This window comes from Salvia miltiorrhiza, chromosome 7 (assembly GCF_028751815.1).
Source record: "Salvia miltiorrhiza cultivar Shanhuang (shh) chromosome 7, IMPLAD_Smil_shh, whole genome shotgun sequence".
Classification (NCBI taxonomy): Eukaryota; Viridiplantae; Streptophyta; class Magnoliopsida; order Lamiales; family Lamiaceae; genus Salvia; species Salvia miltiorrhiza.
In genome coordinates, this window is record NC_080393.1 from 44,362,514 (window position 1) to 44,381,477 (window position 18,964).

An 18,964-nucleotide genomic window follows, 5' to 3' on the forward strand; every position below is an offset into this window, starting at 1 on the left:
TAGGTAATCACAATGACAACACTCCTTCTAGCATCAACCGGACAAATCACGTTTTACTAACTTACAATCATGTTGCAACAAAACTCAAATTCTTTGCACAAACAAGAAACACATATCAACAGTAAAACAATAATAACCACCATTCATTCACAAACCCGAAATTCGCATCGAAAACCATCTACTCTTCCACAAATTCATAAAAATTAGCAAGATTTGAGAAGCATAGACAGACTAATCTCGCCCAATTGAAAGCATAAACACAATAAAACACCCCCCACACTTAAAGCATGCAACGTCCTCAGGGCACAAAAAGAAAAAAGAAGAGTTAAGAAAAATGTCCCTGATTATCAGCATTGAGAAACTGAAGCATCGTGCGAGGTGGTGAAGAGGGGAATTCACGGTCTACGGCAGAGTGGAGAGTGCCACGCTGAATCGGTCAGTGCAGACAGAGCAGCGCGGAGAAGTGCAGCGGTGGCAAAGTGCAGCGGGGAGAAGTGCAGCGGGGAGAAGTGCAGCGGTGGCAAAGTGCAGCGCTCTGAAAACAAGACATGCTCACCAAGCATCAAAGTATCCGCAAAGCAACCGAAACCTAGGAAAAACATGAAACAAACAACGGAAAACAAAGAAAGAACAAGAAAAATGAAAACAAGAAAAACACAAACAAACCAACGGTGGGTTGCCTCCCACCCAGCGCTAGAGTTAGAGTCTCCAGCCAGACTTCAGATCTGACCCTCAGTGAGGATCGTGCAGAGTGTGAGACTCCACCACCATGGACGAGCTCTGGTGCTCGTAATATGGCTTCACTCGGTGGCCGTTCACTCTGAAGCTCTCATTCGTGTTTTCATTGAATAGCTCAATGGCACCATGCTCAAACACTTCCTTAAGTAAAAACGGACCACTCCATCGAGATTTCAGCTTACCCGGGAACAACTTCAGTCGAGAATTGAACAAGAGTACCTTCATCCCGGGGCAAAGCTTCTTATGGCAGATGCGGCGGTCATGTAGTCGCTTCACTTTGTCCTTGTAGATCCTCGCATTCTCGTACGCCTCGTTGCGTAGCTCATCTAACTCCTCCATTTGCAATGTGCGCTGCTTCACGGCAGAGTTCAAGTCATAGTTGGCAGCTTTGATTGCCCAATAAGCTTTGTGCTCAATCTCCACCGGCAGATGGCAGGCCTTGCCATAGACGAGACGGTACGGACTCATCCCAAGTACGCCCTTGAAGGCAGTTCTGTATGCCCAGAGAGCATCATTCAACTTTACGGACCAATCCTTGCACGAAGGCTGCACCGTTTTCTCCAAAATTCCCTTGATCTGCCGATTGCTCGTCTCGACTTGTCCAGAGGTCTGTGGGTGGTATGGTGTTGCAACCTTGTGCGTGATCCCATTCTTCTTCATGAGCTTTGCAAACAACTTGTTGCAGAAGTGTTTGCCTCCATCGCTAATGATAGCTCTAGGAAATCTGAATCTAGAAAGAATGTTCTCTTGCACAAACTTAAGCACCACATTAGCATCACATTTCCGCGTGGGAATAGCCTCGACCCATTTGGACACGTAATCGACAGCAAGTAAAATATATTGAAACCCATGCAAAGTAGGAAATGGCCCCATGAAATCAATGCCCCATACATAAAAAATTTTGACAATTAAAATGCTTTGGAGAGGCGTCTCATTCCTGCGGCCGATATTCCCTACTCTCTGGCACCGATCACATGCAAGAGTGAAAGTGTGTGCATCTTTGAAAATGTGAAGAATTTTATGTGCTGTTTTCTGCCCCCCAAAGTGTCCACCACAATGATCTTCATGGCACATTTTTAACACTTGTTGTTGATCCTCTGCCGGCACACACCGTCGGATGACATCGTCCTTTCCAAGCTTGAAGAGGTAAGGAATCTCCCAATAATAATGCCTGCACTGAGCTAAAAATCTCTTTCTCTCCTGCGACGTCAGCTCCGTCCGTAGAATACCACAAGCTAAGTAATTGACAATATCTGCATACCAGGGCTCGGTGCTCGCAGGGCTGCACTGAGCAGCGCTGAGTTCGGCAAGGCTGCCAGAGGGGAGCTGTTGCTCTGGAGTCGGTAGAGCTGGCCAGAGGGGAGCTGGCTGCTCTGGAGTCAGCAGAGCAGAGCTCGGCAGCTCTGCACTTGTCAAGGGTGAATGCATATGCATGCTCAAAAGGAAAAGATTCAGGGATGCAATTAAGACTCGAGTCCATCAGATTATTGACTCAACTAGAAACACCTCTAAGTTGACTTGCAATAGAACAAGGACATTCTAGTGATGGTAAGTTGACCCAGTGTCATCTCTCAAGGAAAGTCTTTAAGGGCTTTTAGTAGTATCGCAGGAAAAACAATAAAGAAAGCAGTAAAGAGATTGATTATTAAACTAAAACTTAGAATTAAAAACTTAAGTAAAAACCGAACTTAAAATTAAACTAGGCGAATTAAACTATTAAACCCTAGGCAAGATTTTAAAGAACTTAAATTAAACCTAACTTAAGAAATTAAATACTTATAAATTAAAAACCAACTAATCTAGGCGTGAAACTAAAGTGCATAATTTAAATTGCATAATTAAAAAGAAAGCATAAACATGAATGAAAAACGTAAACATGATTAAACAAAATAAATTGAATTGAAATACGAAATACCGTAAACGTCTTGAACATGTAATTGTGTCACGCAATCACAATCCAAGAATTAAAACTAAACAAAACTAAATTGAAACTAACTAGAACAATGAAAACTCGAAACTATGAAAGCACTAAGAAAGCAAGTAAATCCTAAGCTTCGGATGCCAACAGATCTCCAAGATGGCGTCTAAAACTAGGGCAAAGTATTGATTATTACAATGAAAAGTATGGCCCTATTTATAGACTTCAAATTCTTAAGGATCACCACGGAAGTTGCCATGCAAAGAAGAATTCTAAAGGCAATAGAATCGTGCAAAATAAGGCAACTTCCAGCTGGATGCACGCTTCTGGAAAACACTCCTACTCTCGCCAACTTCGCAGCTCTCGCTAGAGGAATGGATGATTTCCCTGACCTCGCCAGAGAAATGGTTTGACAGAGGAACGGTGAATTCTCTGCTATCGCCAGAGTAACGGCGATTTCTCTGGCTTCTCTGACTATTGAGCGCTGGACTTTACTTCTCTGATGCTAACGCTTCTCGGCAGAGGAATAGGTGATTCCTCTGCTCTGGCTTCTCGATTCCTCTGACTAGCGACTTCTCTGACTGGTGATTCCTCTGGCGATTCGATTCCTCTGATTTCTCTGCTCCTCTGGCGATTGGTTCCACTGCTCTGGCTGGTGATTTCGCTGCTCTGGAGATTGGTTTCTCTGACGCGGGTCTTCGGCTGACTTCTCTGGTCTGGCTACAGAGTTATGCTAAAAACACCCTCTTTAGCCCCGAAATCTCCAAAATTATATTCTTCCATCTAAAAACCTAATCCTCCTGCGAAGCATCAAACAAGCCATAAAACGCACCAATTTCCAGAAGATTCTCTTAAAATAAAGCTTATATAAACCCCAAAATTTAGCACAATTAAGCATAAATCAATTATTATCCAAACGGGAAAGGTGGTCAGCTACGTGATTCTCACTCCCTTTCCTATCCCTGATCTCTACATCAAACTCTTGTAACAGTAAGACCCAACGGATTAGACGAGCTTTAGCTTGAGGTTTGGTCATCAAATATCGCAGTGCAGCATGGTCACTATGGACAATAACCTTAGACCCAATGATGTATGCTCGAAATTTATCTAAGGCAAAGACCACAGCAAACATCTCTTTTTCAGTAGTGGTGTAATTTACTTGTGCACTGTTCAGAGTTAAACTAGCATAGTAAATCACACGTAACATCCTATCCACACGCTGACCTAGCACCGCTCCTACGGCAGAGTTAGACGCATCACACATGATCTCAAAGGGCAATGACCAATCAGGCGCAATCACAACCGGGGCAGAGCTCAACTTAAGTTTCAATGTTTCAAAGGCATGCATGCAAGAGTCATCGAAATTAAAAGGAACATCCTGAGCTAGCAGTTTGCATAGAGGTTGGCTAATTTTAGAGAAATCTTTAATGAAACGCCGGTAAAAACCGGCGTGACCTAAGAAACTCCTAATTCCCTTGACATCAATAGGGGGCGGCAACTTTTGGATTACCTCCACCTTAGCTCTGTCGACCTCTAGTCCATGCTTAGACACCACATGACCCAAGACAATACCGCGAGTAACCATAAAATGACTCTTTTCCCAACTCAAGGTTAGGCCACTTTCAATACACCTTTGCAACACTACATCAATCTTAGTCAAACAATCATGAAAAGACTGCCCAAAAACCGAAAAATCATCCATAAAAACCTCCACGAATTTACCAATCATATCAGAGAATATGGACATCATGCATCGTTGAAACGTCCCGGGTGCATTACACAATCCGAATGGCTTCCTCTTCCATGCAAATGTCCCAAAAGGCGTGGTGAAGGCAGTCTTGACTTGATCTTCCGGTGCGATTGCGATTTGGTAGTATCCTGACAAACCATTGAGAAAACAATATAAATCATGCCCTGCCAAACGATCTAACATTTGATCAACAAAAGGAAGAGGAAAATGATCCTTTTTGGTGACGGCATTCAGTTTCCTGTAGTCAACGCACATCCTCCATCCCGTGGTAGGACGTGTCGGCACCAACTCCATCTTGTTATTGCGCACAACCGTCATTCCTCCTTTCTTTGGCACGACATGCACGGGGCTCACCCACTCACTATCGGCGATAGAATAGATAATCCCTTCGGCAAGTAGCTTAAGGATTTCCTTGCGCACAACCTCCATCAGCGTAGGGTTCAAGCGTCGCTGGGCATCTCGCTTGGGTGCAGCTCCTTCCTCTAGGTTGATCCTGTGCATGCATGTGGCTGGGCTAATGCCACGTATGTCACCTAGGCTCCATCCCAGCGCTGCTTTGTTTTTCTTCAACACCTCGAGCAGCGCCGCTTCTTGCTCGAGAGTCAGAGTAGACGAGATGAAGACTGGCTTCTCATCTCCGTCTTCTAAAAAGGCGTACTTGAGATTGGTTGGGAGTTCCTTCAATTCGAGTGCTGGTTTCTTTGCCTCCATCTGTTCATCTATCAGCCGCTCTGAACAACACTCATCCTCTAAGCTGGGCAGTGCAAGTTTGGGCAATGCAGGGTTATTGGGCAGAGCAGCGCTGAACTCTTCAACTTCCCGAGCTAGTTCTTCCATGTCTGCTGATCCAGCGCAAACTTTCGCGCATTCCTGCTCCTGTAAAAATACCTTCTCAACCAAGCCATTAATAGCATCTATATATGAGCATTCATTCATAAGGTTAACCGAAGACATAGCCCGATTTTCATGCACTGAGAAAGACACCGACTCCCCCAACATTGTCATTTTAATAGTTCCATGTTTGACATCAATCAATGTGTTAGTGGTCGCCATAAATGGTCTTCCTAATAGTAGAGTGTGATCCTTAGCATTCTCATGCACATCTCCAATCTTAAGTACGACAAAATCAACGGGTACAATCAAACCCCCGATTCTAACTAAAATGTCCTCTACTATACCACGGGGGTACCTAACGGACCTATCAGCAAGTTGGAGGCACATGCGAGTAGATTTTAAATTACCTAACTCTAGTTGTTGGAAAATAGAGTAAGGCATCAAATTAATCCCCGCCCCCAGATCTAACATACCTGTGGCTTCCTTACCATTTCCCAAAGCAATAATAATCACAAAGCTACCTGGATCTCGCTGCTTTGGTGGTAAGGATTGCTGCATGATGGCGTTCGCTACTTCCGAGACCAACACCTTCTCATTGTCGCTAAATCTTCTCTTGTTAGATGCCAAATCCTTGAAGAATTTTACATATGCAGGCACATTTCTGATCACATCAAGAAGAGGCAAATTCACATTTACCTTGGCCAACATATTGTAGAATTCCTCAAACTGTTGGTCCTGCTTCTCGTTTCTCAGTCTGTTTGGAAAAGGAACCGGTGGTCGATAGGGTGTAGTAGCTTTGTGGAGCTTGACCTCCTTCGCCTTCTCTCCTTCCTGTTGCTGGTCTACCTTCTCTCCATCAGTCGGGCTGGTCAGAGCGGAACTCTGGTCTGGGCTGGGCCAAGCTCGGCAACTCTGGCGAAGTGATTCCTCTGCTCTGGAGATTGACTTCGCTGGCCTGGCTTGGTTCCGCTGGCCTGGCTTTTGATTTCCCTGGCCTGGCTTTGTTCCGCTGCTCTGGTGAAGGTAGAGTTTGGCTGCTCTGCTCTGGTCTGTGCAGGAACATCAACTTTGTTATCCACCATCTTACCACTGCGGAGAACAGTTACAGCTAGAGCTTGATGTGGCTGAGCAGGTTGGCCATGAAATTTCCCGGGCTGCTGTTATTGTTGGATTTGATTTAAAGTACCGGAAAGTTGCCCGACAGTTGGTTTAAGCCTTTTTATGGTAGATGCCTGAGACTCTATATTCTGTTTCGTCATCTCCATATTTTGCTTACTAATCTCCATGAAGGCTTGCAAGGTATCCTCGAGAAATGTTTTCTGTGGTGGAATGGGCTGTGCACTCTGCTGCGGAGCTGATTGTTGGTGTTGGTATAGCGGTCTATATGGTTGAGAGGAGCCTTGCTGCGGTGGGAAGTAAGGTGGTTGTTGTTGGTAGCCTACTTGGGGTGGTCGACAGTATTGATTCCCCCCAAAGTTTTGATTTCCCCATCCAGCGTTCGGCTGATTTCTCCATCCTCCAATAACATTTTGTTGGCCTTGATTCATGTTCTGCCCATAAGGTCTGCTTGGCCCTTGATTGTAGCCTTGAAATCCTTGTGCCGCATAGACCTCAGCTTGTCCTTCCGGAGTAAACTCTCCCATTCTATGGCACTCATTGGCTCCATGGCTGAAACCTCCACATATGCCACGAGGCTCAACGTACTGCAGGGCTAGATTTGGCGTGGCTGACATCGGCAGAACTGGATTTGGCTGAGCTGGCATCGGCGGCGTTGTCATCGGCAGAGCTGAATTTTCCTTCTTGTCCATCGTAAGATGCTGCACTTGTCTCACAACATCGGCTACTTGCTTCTGCAGCTCAAACTGGTTTGTCACGGCACTAGCTTCCACTCTCCGTCCACGGACTGACTTTTGTTGGGAGCTCTCGGCCAAAGTCTTGAAAATCTCTTTTAGCTCTGTTGTCGTCTTCCGAGCTATGTTACCTCCTGCCGTGCTATCCACCATAAATTGGGCAGTTTGCACTAACCCATCGTAGAAGAACTGCATCAACATAACATTGGTGAACTGATGTTGAGGGCATTGACGGATGAGTTCTTCATATCTCTCCCATGCTTCATGCAATGGCTCGTCCACTCCTTGTGTGAACTCCATTATCCTCGTTCTCAGTTCCTGCGTTTTGTGGCTTGGGTAGTATTTCAGCATAAATTTTTCACAAGCATTTCCCCATGTAGTGATAGAGTTGGGCGGCAGAGATAGCATCCACGTCCTCGCCCGGTCTTTAAGTGCATAGGGGAAGCACTTGAGCTTGAGTTGGTCCTCCGTGAGGCTAAGCAGTGGTATGGTTTGCACTTGGGTGCAAAAATCCCGAATGAATTGCAGAGCGTCCTCGCTTGGCATCCCATGAAACACCGGCAGTAAACTTGAGTCATTGGGTTTGAGATTGTAGTTTCTCACAGCAGTGGGGAGCACGATTGCCGACGTGTTGGTATCTCCAATCACTGGCCTGGTAAAGTCTCCCATGTACTCCATGTTTTGGGTCATCTCCTTCTTTTCTTCGTTTAAATTATGCTCAGGGTTGAAATTGGCAGAGCTGGCCTCTTCCTCCTTAGCTTGTTTTGCCGTTTCTGTCGTGTGCTCTGTATCGGCAGAGCTGGCGTCCTCCTTCATTGGCTGCTCTGAAGGCTCAGAGTCAGAGCTGGCTGGCGAATCTAGTTCCTCCTCTCCTGCGCTCTGCTCTGGTAGTTCAGAATCAGAGTAGGACTTGGCAGAGCTGGCTTCTTCCTCTTCTACAGTCTGCTCTGGAACTTCAGGTTCAGAGTCAGAGAAGAAATCTTCAGTTCTGTCACGTGTTTCTCCATCAGAGCTGGAGTTTGAACCGTCTGCTCTGTCGTCCCCGATCACTCCCTTGCAACTATTCTTCCTGAAAATCCCTTCGCTCGTACTATGCAAAGGAGACACCAATTTGCCTTTAAGACTACGGCGTCCCTGCATGCACAACACTGAACAAACGGATTAAACGCACCGAGTGGAAGAAACGTAAAAACAAAAATGAGAAACGCTGAAAATTAAATAAAGCAAGTAAAAACGACAAAACTAAAACGCCTAAAACTTTCCCCGGCAACGGCGCCAAAATTTGACTCAACCTAGAACACCTCTAGTTTGACTTGCAATAGAACAAGGACATCCTAGTGATAGTAAGTTGACCCAGTGTCATCTCTCAAGGAAAGTCTTTAAGGGCTTCTAATTGTATCGCAGGAAAAACAGTAAAGAAAGTAGTAAAAAGATTGATTATTAAACTAAAACTTGGAATTAAAAACTTAATTAAAAACCGAACTTAAAATTAAACTAGGCGAATTAAACTATTAAACCCTAGACAAGATTTTAAAGAACTTAAATTAAATAATTGTAAATTTAAAGACTTCTAATCTAGGCATAAACTAAAGTGCATAATTTAAATTGCATAATTAAAAAGGAAGAATAAACATGAATGAAAAACGTAAACATGATTAAACGAAAATAACTTGAATTGAAATACGAAATACCGTAAATGTCTTGAACGTGTAATTGTGTCACTCAATCACAATCCAATAAACTAAACTAAAAACTAAATTGAAATCTAACTTAGAACAATAAAAACTCGAAACTATGAAAGCAATTAAATTCCTAAGCTTCGGATGCCAACAAATCTCTAAAATGGCGTCTAAAATTAGGGCAAGGGATTGATTATTTACAATGAAAAGTATGGCCCTATTTATAGACTTCAAATCCTTCTGGATCACCATGGAAATTGCCATGCAAAGTAGAACTCTAAAGGCAATAGAATCGTGCAAAAGAAGGTAAGTCCAGCTGTGACGCTCGCCCCGGAAATAATCTCCTCCCTGGCCGAATTCGGGGTTCTCGCCAGCGGAATGGCTTCCGCTCTGGCTATCGCCAGCGGAATGGGTCGCCAGCGGGATGGTTTCCGCTCCGGCTTTCGCCAGAGGGATGGTGATTTCTCTGGCTTCTCGATTCCGCTGTAATGGACTTCTATCTCCTCTGCTCTGACTCTTGACTTCTCTGGTGATGACTTGGCTACACTGGCTTCTTGATTTCGCTGACTCCAGAGAAATGGTGATTTCTCTGACTCCAGAGAAATGGTGATTTCTCTGGCGTTTGATTCCTCTGGCATAGCGATTCCTCTGACACTTATGTTTCCAGTAGCGAAGTGATTTCTCTGGCGATTCCTCGCTCGCTTCGATTCCTCTGGCGATTCCTCGGTCGCTTCGATTCCTCTGGCATTTCCGTGCTTGCCTCGATTCCTCTGGCATTTCCACGCTCGCCTCGATTCCTCTGGCTTGAGCAGATTTCGCTGGCGACTTCTGGAGCGCACTCCTCTGCTCTGAAGCGGGCTTCTCTACTCTGGCACAGGCCTTCATAGAGAAGTTCAGCTCTGCATAACAAAGTGTGCCTAAAAATACCATTCTTACCCCCAAAATCTCCAAAATCGCACTCTTCCATCTATAAGACCTAAATCTCCTGAAAAGCATAAAACAAACCATAAACGCACCAATTTCCAGAAGATTTAACTTAAAATATGCGCATGTAAACCCCCAAAATTAGAACAATTAGGCATAAATCACTGAGTGTATTGAGAATGATGAAAAAATGTTTTAACTAGTATTGAGAGTCGTGAAAAGGTGAAAAGTAAAGATACTGAGATACTCCCTCCGTCCACAAAGAGTGTGTGGTAGAGTGGAGTGCATGAGTTTTAATAAAAAAGTTGGAAGATGTGATTTTAGTGTTAAAGGGTAGTATTGAGCCCACCAAATCGTAAGAGTAAAGGGTGAATATTTTATATATTGAATGTGAATGTGGTTTAAAGTATAAATAATGTTTCTAAAAAAGAAGAACACACAATCTTTGTGGACGAACGAAAATAGTAATAAACACACAATCTTTGTGGACAGAGCTAGGGAGTATTTATAAGTGGTGGGTATAGTCCAAAAATAGGTAAGAAGTTCTTTTTGTGGATGTCCCAAAAATGAAAAGTAGAAAGTTGTTTCGTGGGCGGAGGGAATATATTATTTAAGTTGATCGAAAAAAAAGAGAAAAATCTATATATACATTCGCAGCCTTGTCAAACAGTTATCCTCTTCGAGAACCAAAGATTCATCCAATCCCAGCTTAGAGGGAGACGGGAAATTCGAGCAGCGAAAGCTTGTTTGGAAGTAGTTGTGATGGATTTTCTGATCAGAAACAAGAAAAATCCCCTCCGCCACCTCAACCACACAAGAAGCAAGTGCGGAGGTGGTTGCATACCAGCAGACCTTACCAAGAAAGGCTGCTAAATATGGCTGAAGCGCGGCGAGAAATCGTGACTGCCCTTAAGTTTCATAGAGCAGCTATGAAACAAGCCAGTGAAAGACAGCAGCAGCAAATGGAGATAAGGTCTGGAACTCAGCTGTTTAAGTCTGCATCTCGTCAATTTTCTTTACAACAAGCAGACAAATTGTTCAAGTGGCAAATTTGTTATGAACACGATGTACTGTCTAACGAACCATTTCAATAGTTCGTTGGGTCCCATATACCAGCTGCATACTGATACTAAACATCCAGATATTCCATCTGATACAAGTGCATGAGTATAAAAATCGTCATACACGTTATTCTTTTATTCTCATTTAAGCAGTAAACTATCTCAATAAACAACGGTTTCTATAATAACTGGAAACCAAAACCTCAAAGATATAACATTCAAAGTTATAAATCCACAAGAATCTTGAAACACTACGACTGGTAATAAAAAAATTACAAGTTTGGAGCGAATTTAGTTGGGCAATTTCTGGAATCATGATGCCCCTTAGTTTGACACTTTCTACATAGCCGCAATGGTTTCTGTGCAAGTATCATGGCCTTTTCTTGATCGGATTTCCTACGTCCACCAACGCTACTACCTTTCGTCTTGGATATGTTGGGTGGGAGGACAGAGGGTGATTCTGTTGGTGCAGAACCATAGAATTCCAAGAACGTCCTTTTCTTTGAGTTGGCAGCGGGCTCTTTCGTCCCAACCTCAGCAAACTTATCTCTGACGGAGATGAGACTGGAATACAAGCTGTTCACTCAACTCTTGGTTGCCTTTGACGAATGATATGCAGTCACTAAGCACCTTGTAGAAACGAAAATCGCCTTTGGTTGACTCATGAGAGGTTCTGTTCGTATCCTCAGTTCGTGACTCCTCCGGACATAGAATACTAAACTTGCACCACCTTTTCACAATGTATTTGTCCGGGATCTTATCAATTTTCAGATTCCGGAATACAAAAAACATATGCTTGCAAATGGTACCTCTGCGAATGAACAGGTTGCAGGAACATGAAATGTGTTCTTGGGAATGGATATGTCGAACTGTTAAGTTGCCATCAATATTATCATCAACCACATAAATGGTGTCACCTCCTTCCTCATACATCTTGCGCATTCCACACCCTCTGATTGAGTGATCTATCTCGTCTTGCACTTCTTTGAACACAGCATTGGTAAAAATAGATGCGGAGTGCTCTTCAATCGGTAGATTGGACATCATCTTTGGGACGCGAGTCTCATCAGATAGGGTCATTTTCTGGTAGGTATGTCGCTGAGAATCAAGTGCACTGCAATAGTTGGTATAAAGTAATACGAGGTCACAATTCTTGTTGAGAAATCTCTTTAAATAGCTATTCTCACTCTCTGATAACGAAGTGGTACGAAATAACCCGCTCATTGGTATATCTCTAAAATATGCTGGAATCCAAAATCTGCGATCTTCAAACATATCCGAAAACCATTTGTTCGAACCACCTATGGCGTGTTTCTTTCCAGGAAGATGCAACTGCTTTCTTGACAGCAGGGTCTTGGTCTGTTATCAAGACCCGAGGAGCACGTCCCATGATCTCAACGAATTTATCAAACACCCAGGCATAGGACTCAGTGTCTTCATTAGATATTATAGCTGCGCCAAACGAAATGCACCTTCCATGGTTATCTCTCCCTGTGAAGGGGGTGAAAATCATTTTGTACCTGCATACATGATGAGACGAGGTTAAAATTGCTATGTGCGCACATACAAACCCAATTTCAAAAGTTCTTCAAAATCAAACATGTTCATTATTACGAACATATAATCATGAAACTAGGAACATGAAAACTTAACTTATTGAACGTGATACACAGTAGGAATAGTTACATGTTGGTGTTGTAAGTGGCGTCAAAGGATACAGCCTCTCCAAATAATTTGTAATTTTTAACAGCTACTGCATCTAGTCCAAATCAGTCGACGCAGTTGATTTTCCTCATCTACATCATGGAAAAATTTAAATCCAGTTCCGAGATCTTGTTTGTTGGTAAACGCCTCCAACAACATATGTGCATCAGACCCTAAGGAGTACACCTTCAGATCTCTAACATAATTCTTAAAATCCATGCTAGTGCACCCCATATCCTCGTAATTGCCTACAATCTCCCTGAACAGCCGAAAACTTCGCATGGGGCCTATGTTTGCCTTGATACCGGAAACAATGATCATTTCATGAATGTCATCAATCTTCCTATTGCAAGCCATAAGATGACGTGCAGGTGCAGGGACCATTGAATGTGTGTGGCCTTCGCTGAATTCACGAATCCTGTAGAAGCCACCTGTTGAAATTTGAAAAATTGCCTTAGCCCTACAATCAGCCTTGCATGATGTCGTCTTTCTTTTCTTTGCCTTTGAACCCTTTCCACATATGATTGGTTGATAGGCTCTGTCCCAGACTCCTTGTCTATTACAAACAACATATCTGGTCTTGACGGTGCCATCATCGGCATAGATAACAGTGCTCATACGAGGCTGGAATCCACTTGCTTTTGCATAATCCTTGTAGAACTTGACACCTTTTGCTAATGTGTCAAATGTCTGACCAGTGAATGGCTTCATCGAATCATGGCATGATGGAAGACACAGCTCACGTTCTTCAGACTCATCAAAGATGTTTCCTGTGATAAATAAGATGTTCAACGTGGGTTCACTGGACGTTCAGCTGATGTTCAAAACAAAAAAAAAAATCTATATAGCATATTCAAGTTCACGGAAACACAATTCATAGTAAAAATTAAAAAATACATAGAATAGTTTAACTATGAAATAGAAACCCACAACTAATCACAATATGAAATAATAATGTAACTATTGGTATTAAATATAAATAGTGTTTGTATCATGATATTCATGTTGCATGTTCAACAAAAAACACATCATACTCCTAAATATACTAATGCAAATAGATTATTCGTGTAACCTAACTATCCAATAAGTTCACTGATTATAACAAATACATATAACACCCCGATTATGAGATTTTCAGAAATTCATAATCGAAATTTTCTTCGAACTATGCATCTATAATAAAAGGGAATAGATAATACACTAACTAAGTTGAAAAAATATACAACATATGCTATAAGAATAAAAGGTTGAATTTTTGATGAACCTGTGCTACCCATGGTTGCGTTTTCCCAGAAATGTTTTGGTTAAGTTGAAATACTCTAAAAGATGAAATGCCTAATACTCTAAAAAAACGTAAGGAGTGTAATAACTACTGCATTGAAAAAAAGGACATGATTACCAATAATTAAGGAATGGCTGAATAAGTTACAAAACTAGATTTACAAGAATATCCTTTTGGTATATAATCAATCTTAAAAAACGGCAAGTATGTGAATTAATTGATTTATGCTTAATTGTTCTATTTTTTAGGGGTTTGCATATGCATGTTTTAAGATAATCTTCTGGAAATTGGTGCGTTTTATGGTGTATTTTATGCTTTGCAGGAGATTTAGATTTTATAGATGAAGAGTGCAAATTTTGGATTATATGGGCTAAAAATTACGTTTTTGAGCATACTCTGCCGCGTCAGAGAAGCGAAGCCCCCCCCCCCCCCCGCGCGCAGAGCAGATGAATCAACGGTCAGACCAGAGGAATGAAAGTCTCGCAAGAGAAATCAACATATCAGAGCAGAGGAATCACTAGTCAGAGCAGAGAAGCCGCATATCCAGATCCAGAGAAGTCATTCGCCAGAGCAGCGAAATCACAAGTCAGAGGGGAGAAAAGTCATCGCAGAGAAATCAAAGCCAGAGGAATCAAAGCCCAGAGCAGAGAAATCAAGAAGCCAGAGGAACCGAGAGTCAGAGCAGACAAGTGCGCTAGAGCGGAAGCCGTTTCTCTGGCGAGAGCCGCGAATTCGGCCAGAATGGAGATGACTTGCAGCGCGCGACACAGCTGGAGAGTTGCCTTATTTTGCACGATTCTATTGCCTTTAGAGTTCTACTTTGCATGGCAACTTTCATGGTGATCCATAGGGATTCGAAGTCTATAAATAGGGCCATACTTTTCATTGTAAAAATAATCCCTTGCCCTAGTTTTAGACGCCATCTTTGAGATCTGTTGGCATCCGAAGCTTAGGAATTTAATTGATTTCATAGTGTCGATTTTTAATTAGGTTTCAATTTAGTTTTGTTTAGCTTTTATTCTTGGATTGTGATTGCGTGACACAATTACACGTTCAAGACGTTTACGGTATTTCGTATTTAAATTCAATTTATTTCTGTTTAATCATGTTTATGCTTTTCGTTTATGTTTATGCTTTCTTTTTAATCATGCAATTTAAATTATGCACCTTAGTTTTACGCCTAGATTAGAAGTCTTTAAATTTACAAGTATTTAATTTCATAAGTAGGTTTAATTTTAGTTATTTAAAATCTTGCCTAGGGTTTAATAGTTTAATTCGCCTAGTTTAATTTTAAGTTCGGTTTTTACTTAAGTTTTTAATTCTAAGTTTTAGTTTAATAATCAATCTCTTTACTGCTTTCTTTACTGTTTTTCCTGCGATACAATTAGAAGCCCTTTAAGACTTTCCTTGAGAGATGACACTGGGTCAACTTACCATCACTAGGATGTCCTTGTTCTATTGCAAGTCAACTTAGAGGTGTTTCTAGTTGAGTCATTAATCTTGAGCGTTAGATCATTAAGAACGGACGAATGTGATTCTTTCTCTATTCTCTCAATATTTACCTTTCTCCATAGAACCTTTCTCCAGAAGAAGAAGTTGGCCAAAGACAGCAGGGAATACATTTGGGACGAACCGTATATGTGGAAACAATGCGGGGACCAAGTGTTACGGAGATGTATCCCACAAGAAGAGCAAGGAAGCATCCTACAATTCTGTCATTCAAAGGAGTGTGGGGGACATTTTGGGCATAAGAGGACTGCAGCCAAAGTTTTGGAATGTGGATTTTATTGGCCGACAATTTTTAAGGACAGCTACACGATCTGCAAGAACTGCCCACAATACCAATGAGAAGGGAACATAACCAGGAGGAATGAAATGCCCATGGTGCCCATTATGCCCGTGGAGATATTTGACAATTGGGGGATGGACTTCATGGGACCCCTTCCCAGTTCGAGAGGAAACTTGTACATCCTACTTTTGGTGGATTATGTCTCCAAGTGGGTGGAGGCAAAAGCATCCCCAACAAATGACTCAAAGGTAGTGGTGAATTTTTTGAAGACTAACATTTTTTTGCAGGTTTGGTGTGCCCAGAGCAATCATCAGCGACCAAGGATCTCACTTCTGCAATTTTTTGGTCGAGAACCTGTTCAAAAAATATGGTGTCCAACATCGGGTCTCAACAGCCTACCACCCACAAGCCAATGGACAGGCCGAACTCTCAAATCGCATCATCAAAACGATTTTGTGAAAGACCGTTGGCCCTACAGGGAAGGACTGGAGTCTTAAGTTGGAAGATGCCTTATGGGCATATCGAACTGCATACAAAACTCCATTCGGGATGTCACCATATCGAATGGTGTATGGCAAGAGGTGCCATCTACCGGTGGAATTGGAGCACAAGGCCTTCTGGGTAGTGAATAAAGTGAATTATGACTGGGATAAGGCAGGTCAAGCAAGGAAACTAGAGATCCAAGAGCTCAAAGAAATCAGAAGAGAGGCATACGACAATGCTGTTCTCTACAAGGAAAGGATGAAGAAAAGCCACGACGCCTTGATCACAAACAAGCAATTCAGCTTTGGGCAAAAGGTTCTCCTGTACCAAACACGGTTCAAATTTGCGCAAGGCAAGCTGAGTACCAAATGGACCGGCCCATTTGAAGTGCAAACCCAATTCCCGAACGGGGCCGTCGAGATAAAGAATCCAAAGTCTGGAGGAGTGTTCAAGGTGAATGGACAAAGGTTGAAAGCCTATTATAGGCATAAACCCGATGCTGGGGAAGAACTGGATCTCAACCCAGCCACAAACATCCTGGGTTGATTGAAAGGTATCACGTCATGCTCGGAATGATAAATAGAGCACTGGCCAGGAGGTAACCTGGTGTTTCCATTTTGTTTATTTCTTTTAGTTTGTTTCATTTTTCTTTTTGTTTGCCTAGGAACTAGGTTATGCCCACAGCAGTGGGCGAGTTTGAGTTTCCCGCCTTCGCGGGGATTTGAATTTGTCTTTGCAGAGATAGGAAAAGCAGTTATAGGCACAAGCAGTCAAATGGAGGAGTATTAATCCCAGGGCAGAAAGGGGCTCTCAGGCAAAACGCGGCTGAAACCGCCTGACGCACGTCACATCAAGTGACAGTTGTCAGCCCTATCCCCCAAAACCCTAAAAACCTCTACCCACGACGTCACTACCCTAACCATCCAACTTCCCATAATCACCACCCTACTTTCTCGGCCCTTAGCATACAAAACCACCACCCAACCACCATGGTCTCCACCAAACCCAAAAACAAACTCCGAGGCATACCCCAAGGTACAGAGATCGATCTCACCGGAGAAAGCCCCACACCGTCGAAATCCAAAGCTTCGAAAAATACCCCACGTCGGAAACCACTCCCGATGGAAACCACACCAACCCCTTCATCCAAAACCCTGCCGCAAGTCGAGAGCCTCTCGCTGGTGGATGAAAATATCATCGAGCAACTCACGACGGAGATAGACGTCCCCACACTCGGCGACCAGCATGCAGATGAGGGAGAAGGCAAGGCCACACCGGAAGTGGCGAAGAAAGGCGAGGAAGATCCATCTAAGAAGAAGCAGACCCCCACAGCTCCAAAGAGGAAGAAGCTGGCGGCCGAGAAATCGGCCACGCCGGCCGAAGGATCATCCAATGAGAGAAATGAACCCTCGGGTTCAGTGATGCAGGAGGAGCAGGGAGAGTCCGGCGAAGAGCAAGAGGAAACTCTGGCGAAAAGAATGAGGAAACTGATGGCCCCGACCCCGATCCGGATGATCAAGGGAGAGCCGACGTCAGCACCAAGGAGCAGGAAGAAAACAGCGAAAGGAATAGCTGTGCCCAAGATCCCGGATATGGACGCACTGGAGCCTTTGGGCATAGTGGAAAAAGTGAAGGAGTACTTCGAAAACATTGGCTGGAAGGCATTTCTAAAGTGGCCAGGGCACGCACATGAGGAGGTGGTCAGGGAAGTGTTTGACTCGATGCAAGTGGAGATCAACCCAACCTGCGGGCCTCTGGGCATGAGCTTCTCCATGAAGGGAGAAACCAGGGATATGTCCGTGAATGAGCTCAACCTCAATCTGGGAATGGTGAAGCTGAAGGACCTACAGAAGAATGAGTACAAGGACGCAAAGAGAGGAATTCCCACCTTCACTGCACAGGAGTGGGATGTCATGTGGGCAGAGATTGGCGACGGAGGACAGTTCAGGACCCAAAAGGTCAAGTGGCATAGGATTTGCGACTCAGCCCTGAGGGTTTGCCACCGCATCCTCTCGTACTCCCTCTTTGGCAAAACTGACAGTGGGAATGCTATGTCCAAAAAGGATCTCTACATCCTTTGGGCAATGCATAGCGAGGTGAAGCTCAACTTTGGAGCTTTTCTGATCGAGCACATCAACTCCATCATCAGCAAGCCTAATCAGAGGCTCTCCTGCATCCAGTTCACCACCGCATTTGCCCAGGTGAATGAGATTGAAATCGAGGAGGGGAACACCAAGATTGAGGCAGAGAAGCTGAACATCGAAGCCCTGATCCGCATGAAGGATATCAGGATGGACCGTGCTGTGCCCAAATTCACCAACCCAGACGAGAGGGAAATTTCGGCGGCCAAAGGCCAAAGCCCTGCTGTGGGCAAAGGAAAAGAGAAGGTGGAGGAGTCAGAGTCAGAGGAAGAGGGAAGTCAGCTGGACAGGATTGAGTCCATGATCGTGGAGACCCAGGTTGCACTGACAGCAACCCAAAAGGCCCTGCTGGCCTTCTTCAAGCACCAAGGGTTCAGGTACCCACCTGCACCTGCCCCTTGAATTTCACCCTCCTTAGGTTGTTAGTTTTTTGTTTTGTTTTGTTATGTTGTGTTTTTGTGAGTTTGTTCTGTTTGTTTGTCGAGTCTGTCTGGCCAAAGCTGCGGGAAGGGTAACCTTCTGCCTGCATCGGTGTTTTGCCCAAAAGGCAACACACTTGGTGCAGGCACCCAAAGCAATGGCCATTTTTTCTATATCTTTTGTTGTTTGCCTTTTCTCGTTTTGTTTTGTTTGTGTTTGTTGTTTTCCTTGACCCCCTCCACACACCTACTTTGCTCAAAGCAAAGTGTGTGTGGGGGGGGGGCAAGGCCTTTTATTGTTGTTGCACTGGGTAATCTTTGTTCTCGCACCCTTTGCCTTAAGGCAAAGTGTGTGAGTGGGAGGGAAGACCCAGTCTCTTTTTAATGTTTTA

The 18,964-nt window shown here is 43.6% G+C and overlaps 2 protein-coding genes and 1 non-coding gene across 3 annotated transcripts; 2 read left to right on the top strand and 1 right to left on the bottom strand.

Annotated features, from left to right (window-relative positions):
• Positions 1-402: 402 nt before the first annotated feature.
• Positions 403-6,787, bottom strand: LOC130994262 (uncharacterized). Its single transcript, XM_057919303.1, has 5 exons — positions 6,427-6,787; positions 5,829-6,289; positions 4,940-5,282; positions 776-1,124; positions 403-535 (listed from the first exon to the last, which is right to left on the bottom strand). Exons 1-5 carry the CDS (start codon positions 6,785-6,787, stop codon positions 403-405), a joined length of 1,647 nt encoding a protein of 548 aa, XP_057775286.1.
• A 514-nt stretch (positions 6,788-7,301) lies between these two features.
• LOC130996346 (small nucleolar RNA R71) lies at positions 7,302-7,407 on the top strand. The gene has a single exon (XR_009092529.1). It is a non-coding gene; the product is annotated as a small nucleolar RNA R71 (small nucleolar RNA).
• An 8,686-nt stretch (positions 7,408-16,093) lies between these two features.
• LOC130994263 (uncharacterized) lies at positions 16,094-16,558 on the top strand. Its single transcript, XM_057919304.1, has one exon. It carries the CDS (start codon positions 16,094-16,096, stop codon positions 16,556-16,558), a length of 465 nt encoding a protein of 154 aa, XP_057775287.1.
• The last annotated feature ends 2,406 nt before the right edge of the window (positions 16,559-18,964 follow it).

What these genes read in the sequence shown, in the direction of transcription:
- LOC130994262 (XM_057919303.1), bottom strand. Translation starts at nt 6,787, where the DNA reads ATGAATCAAGGCCAACAAAATGTTATTGGAGGATGGAGAAATCAGCCG. An exon ending in AACTGTCGGGCAACTTTCCG is followed by an intron (nt 6,290 to 6,426) that starts GTACTTTAAATC and finishes GTTCCTGCACAG; the next exon opens with ACCAGAGCAGAGCAGCCAAA. An exon ending in AGCGCTGGGATGGAGCCTAG is followed by an intron (nt 1,125 to 4,939) that starts GTGACATACGTG and finishes GGGCAATCAAAG; the next exon opens with CTGCCAACTATGACTTGAAC.
- LOC130994263 (XM_057919304.1), top strand. Translation starts at nt 16,094, where the DNA reads ATGGTGTATGGCAAGAGGTGCCATCTACCGGTGGAATTGGAGCACAAG.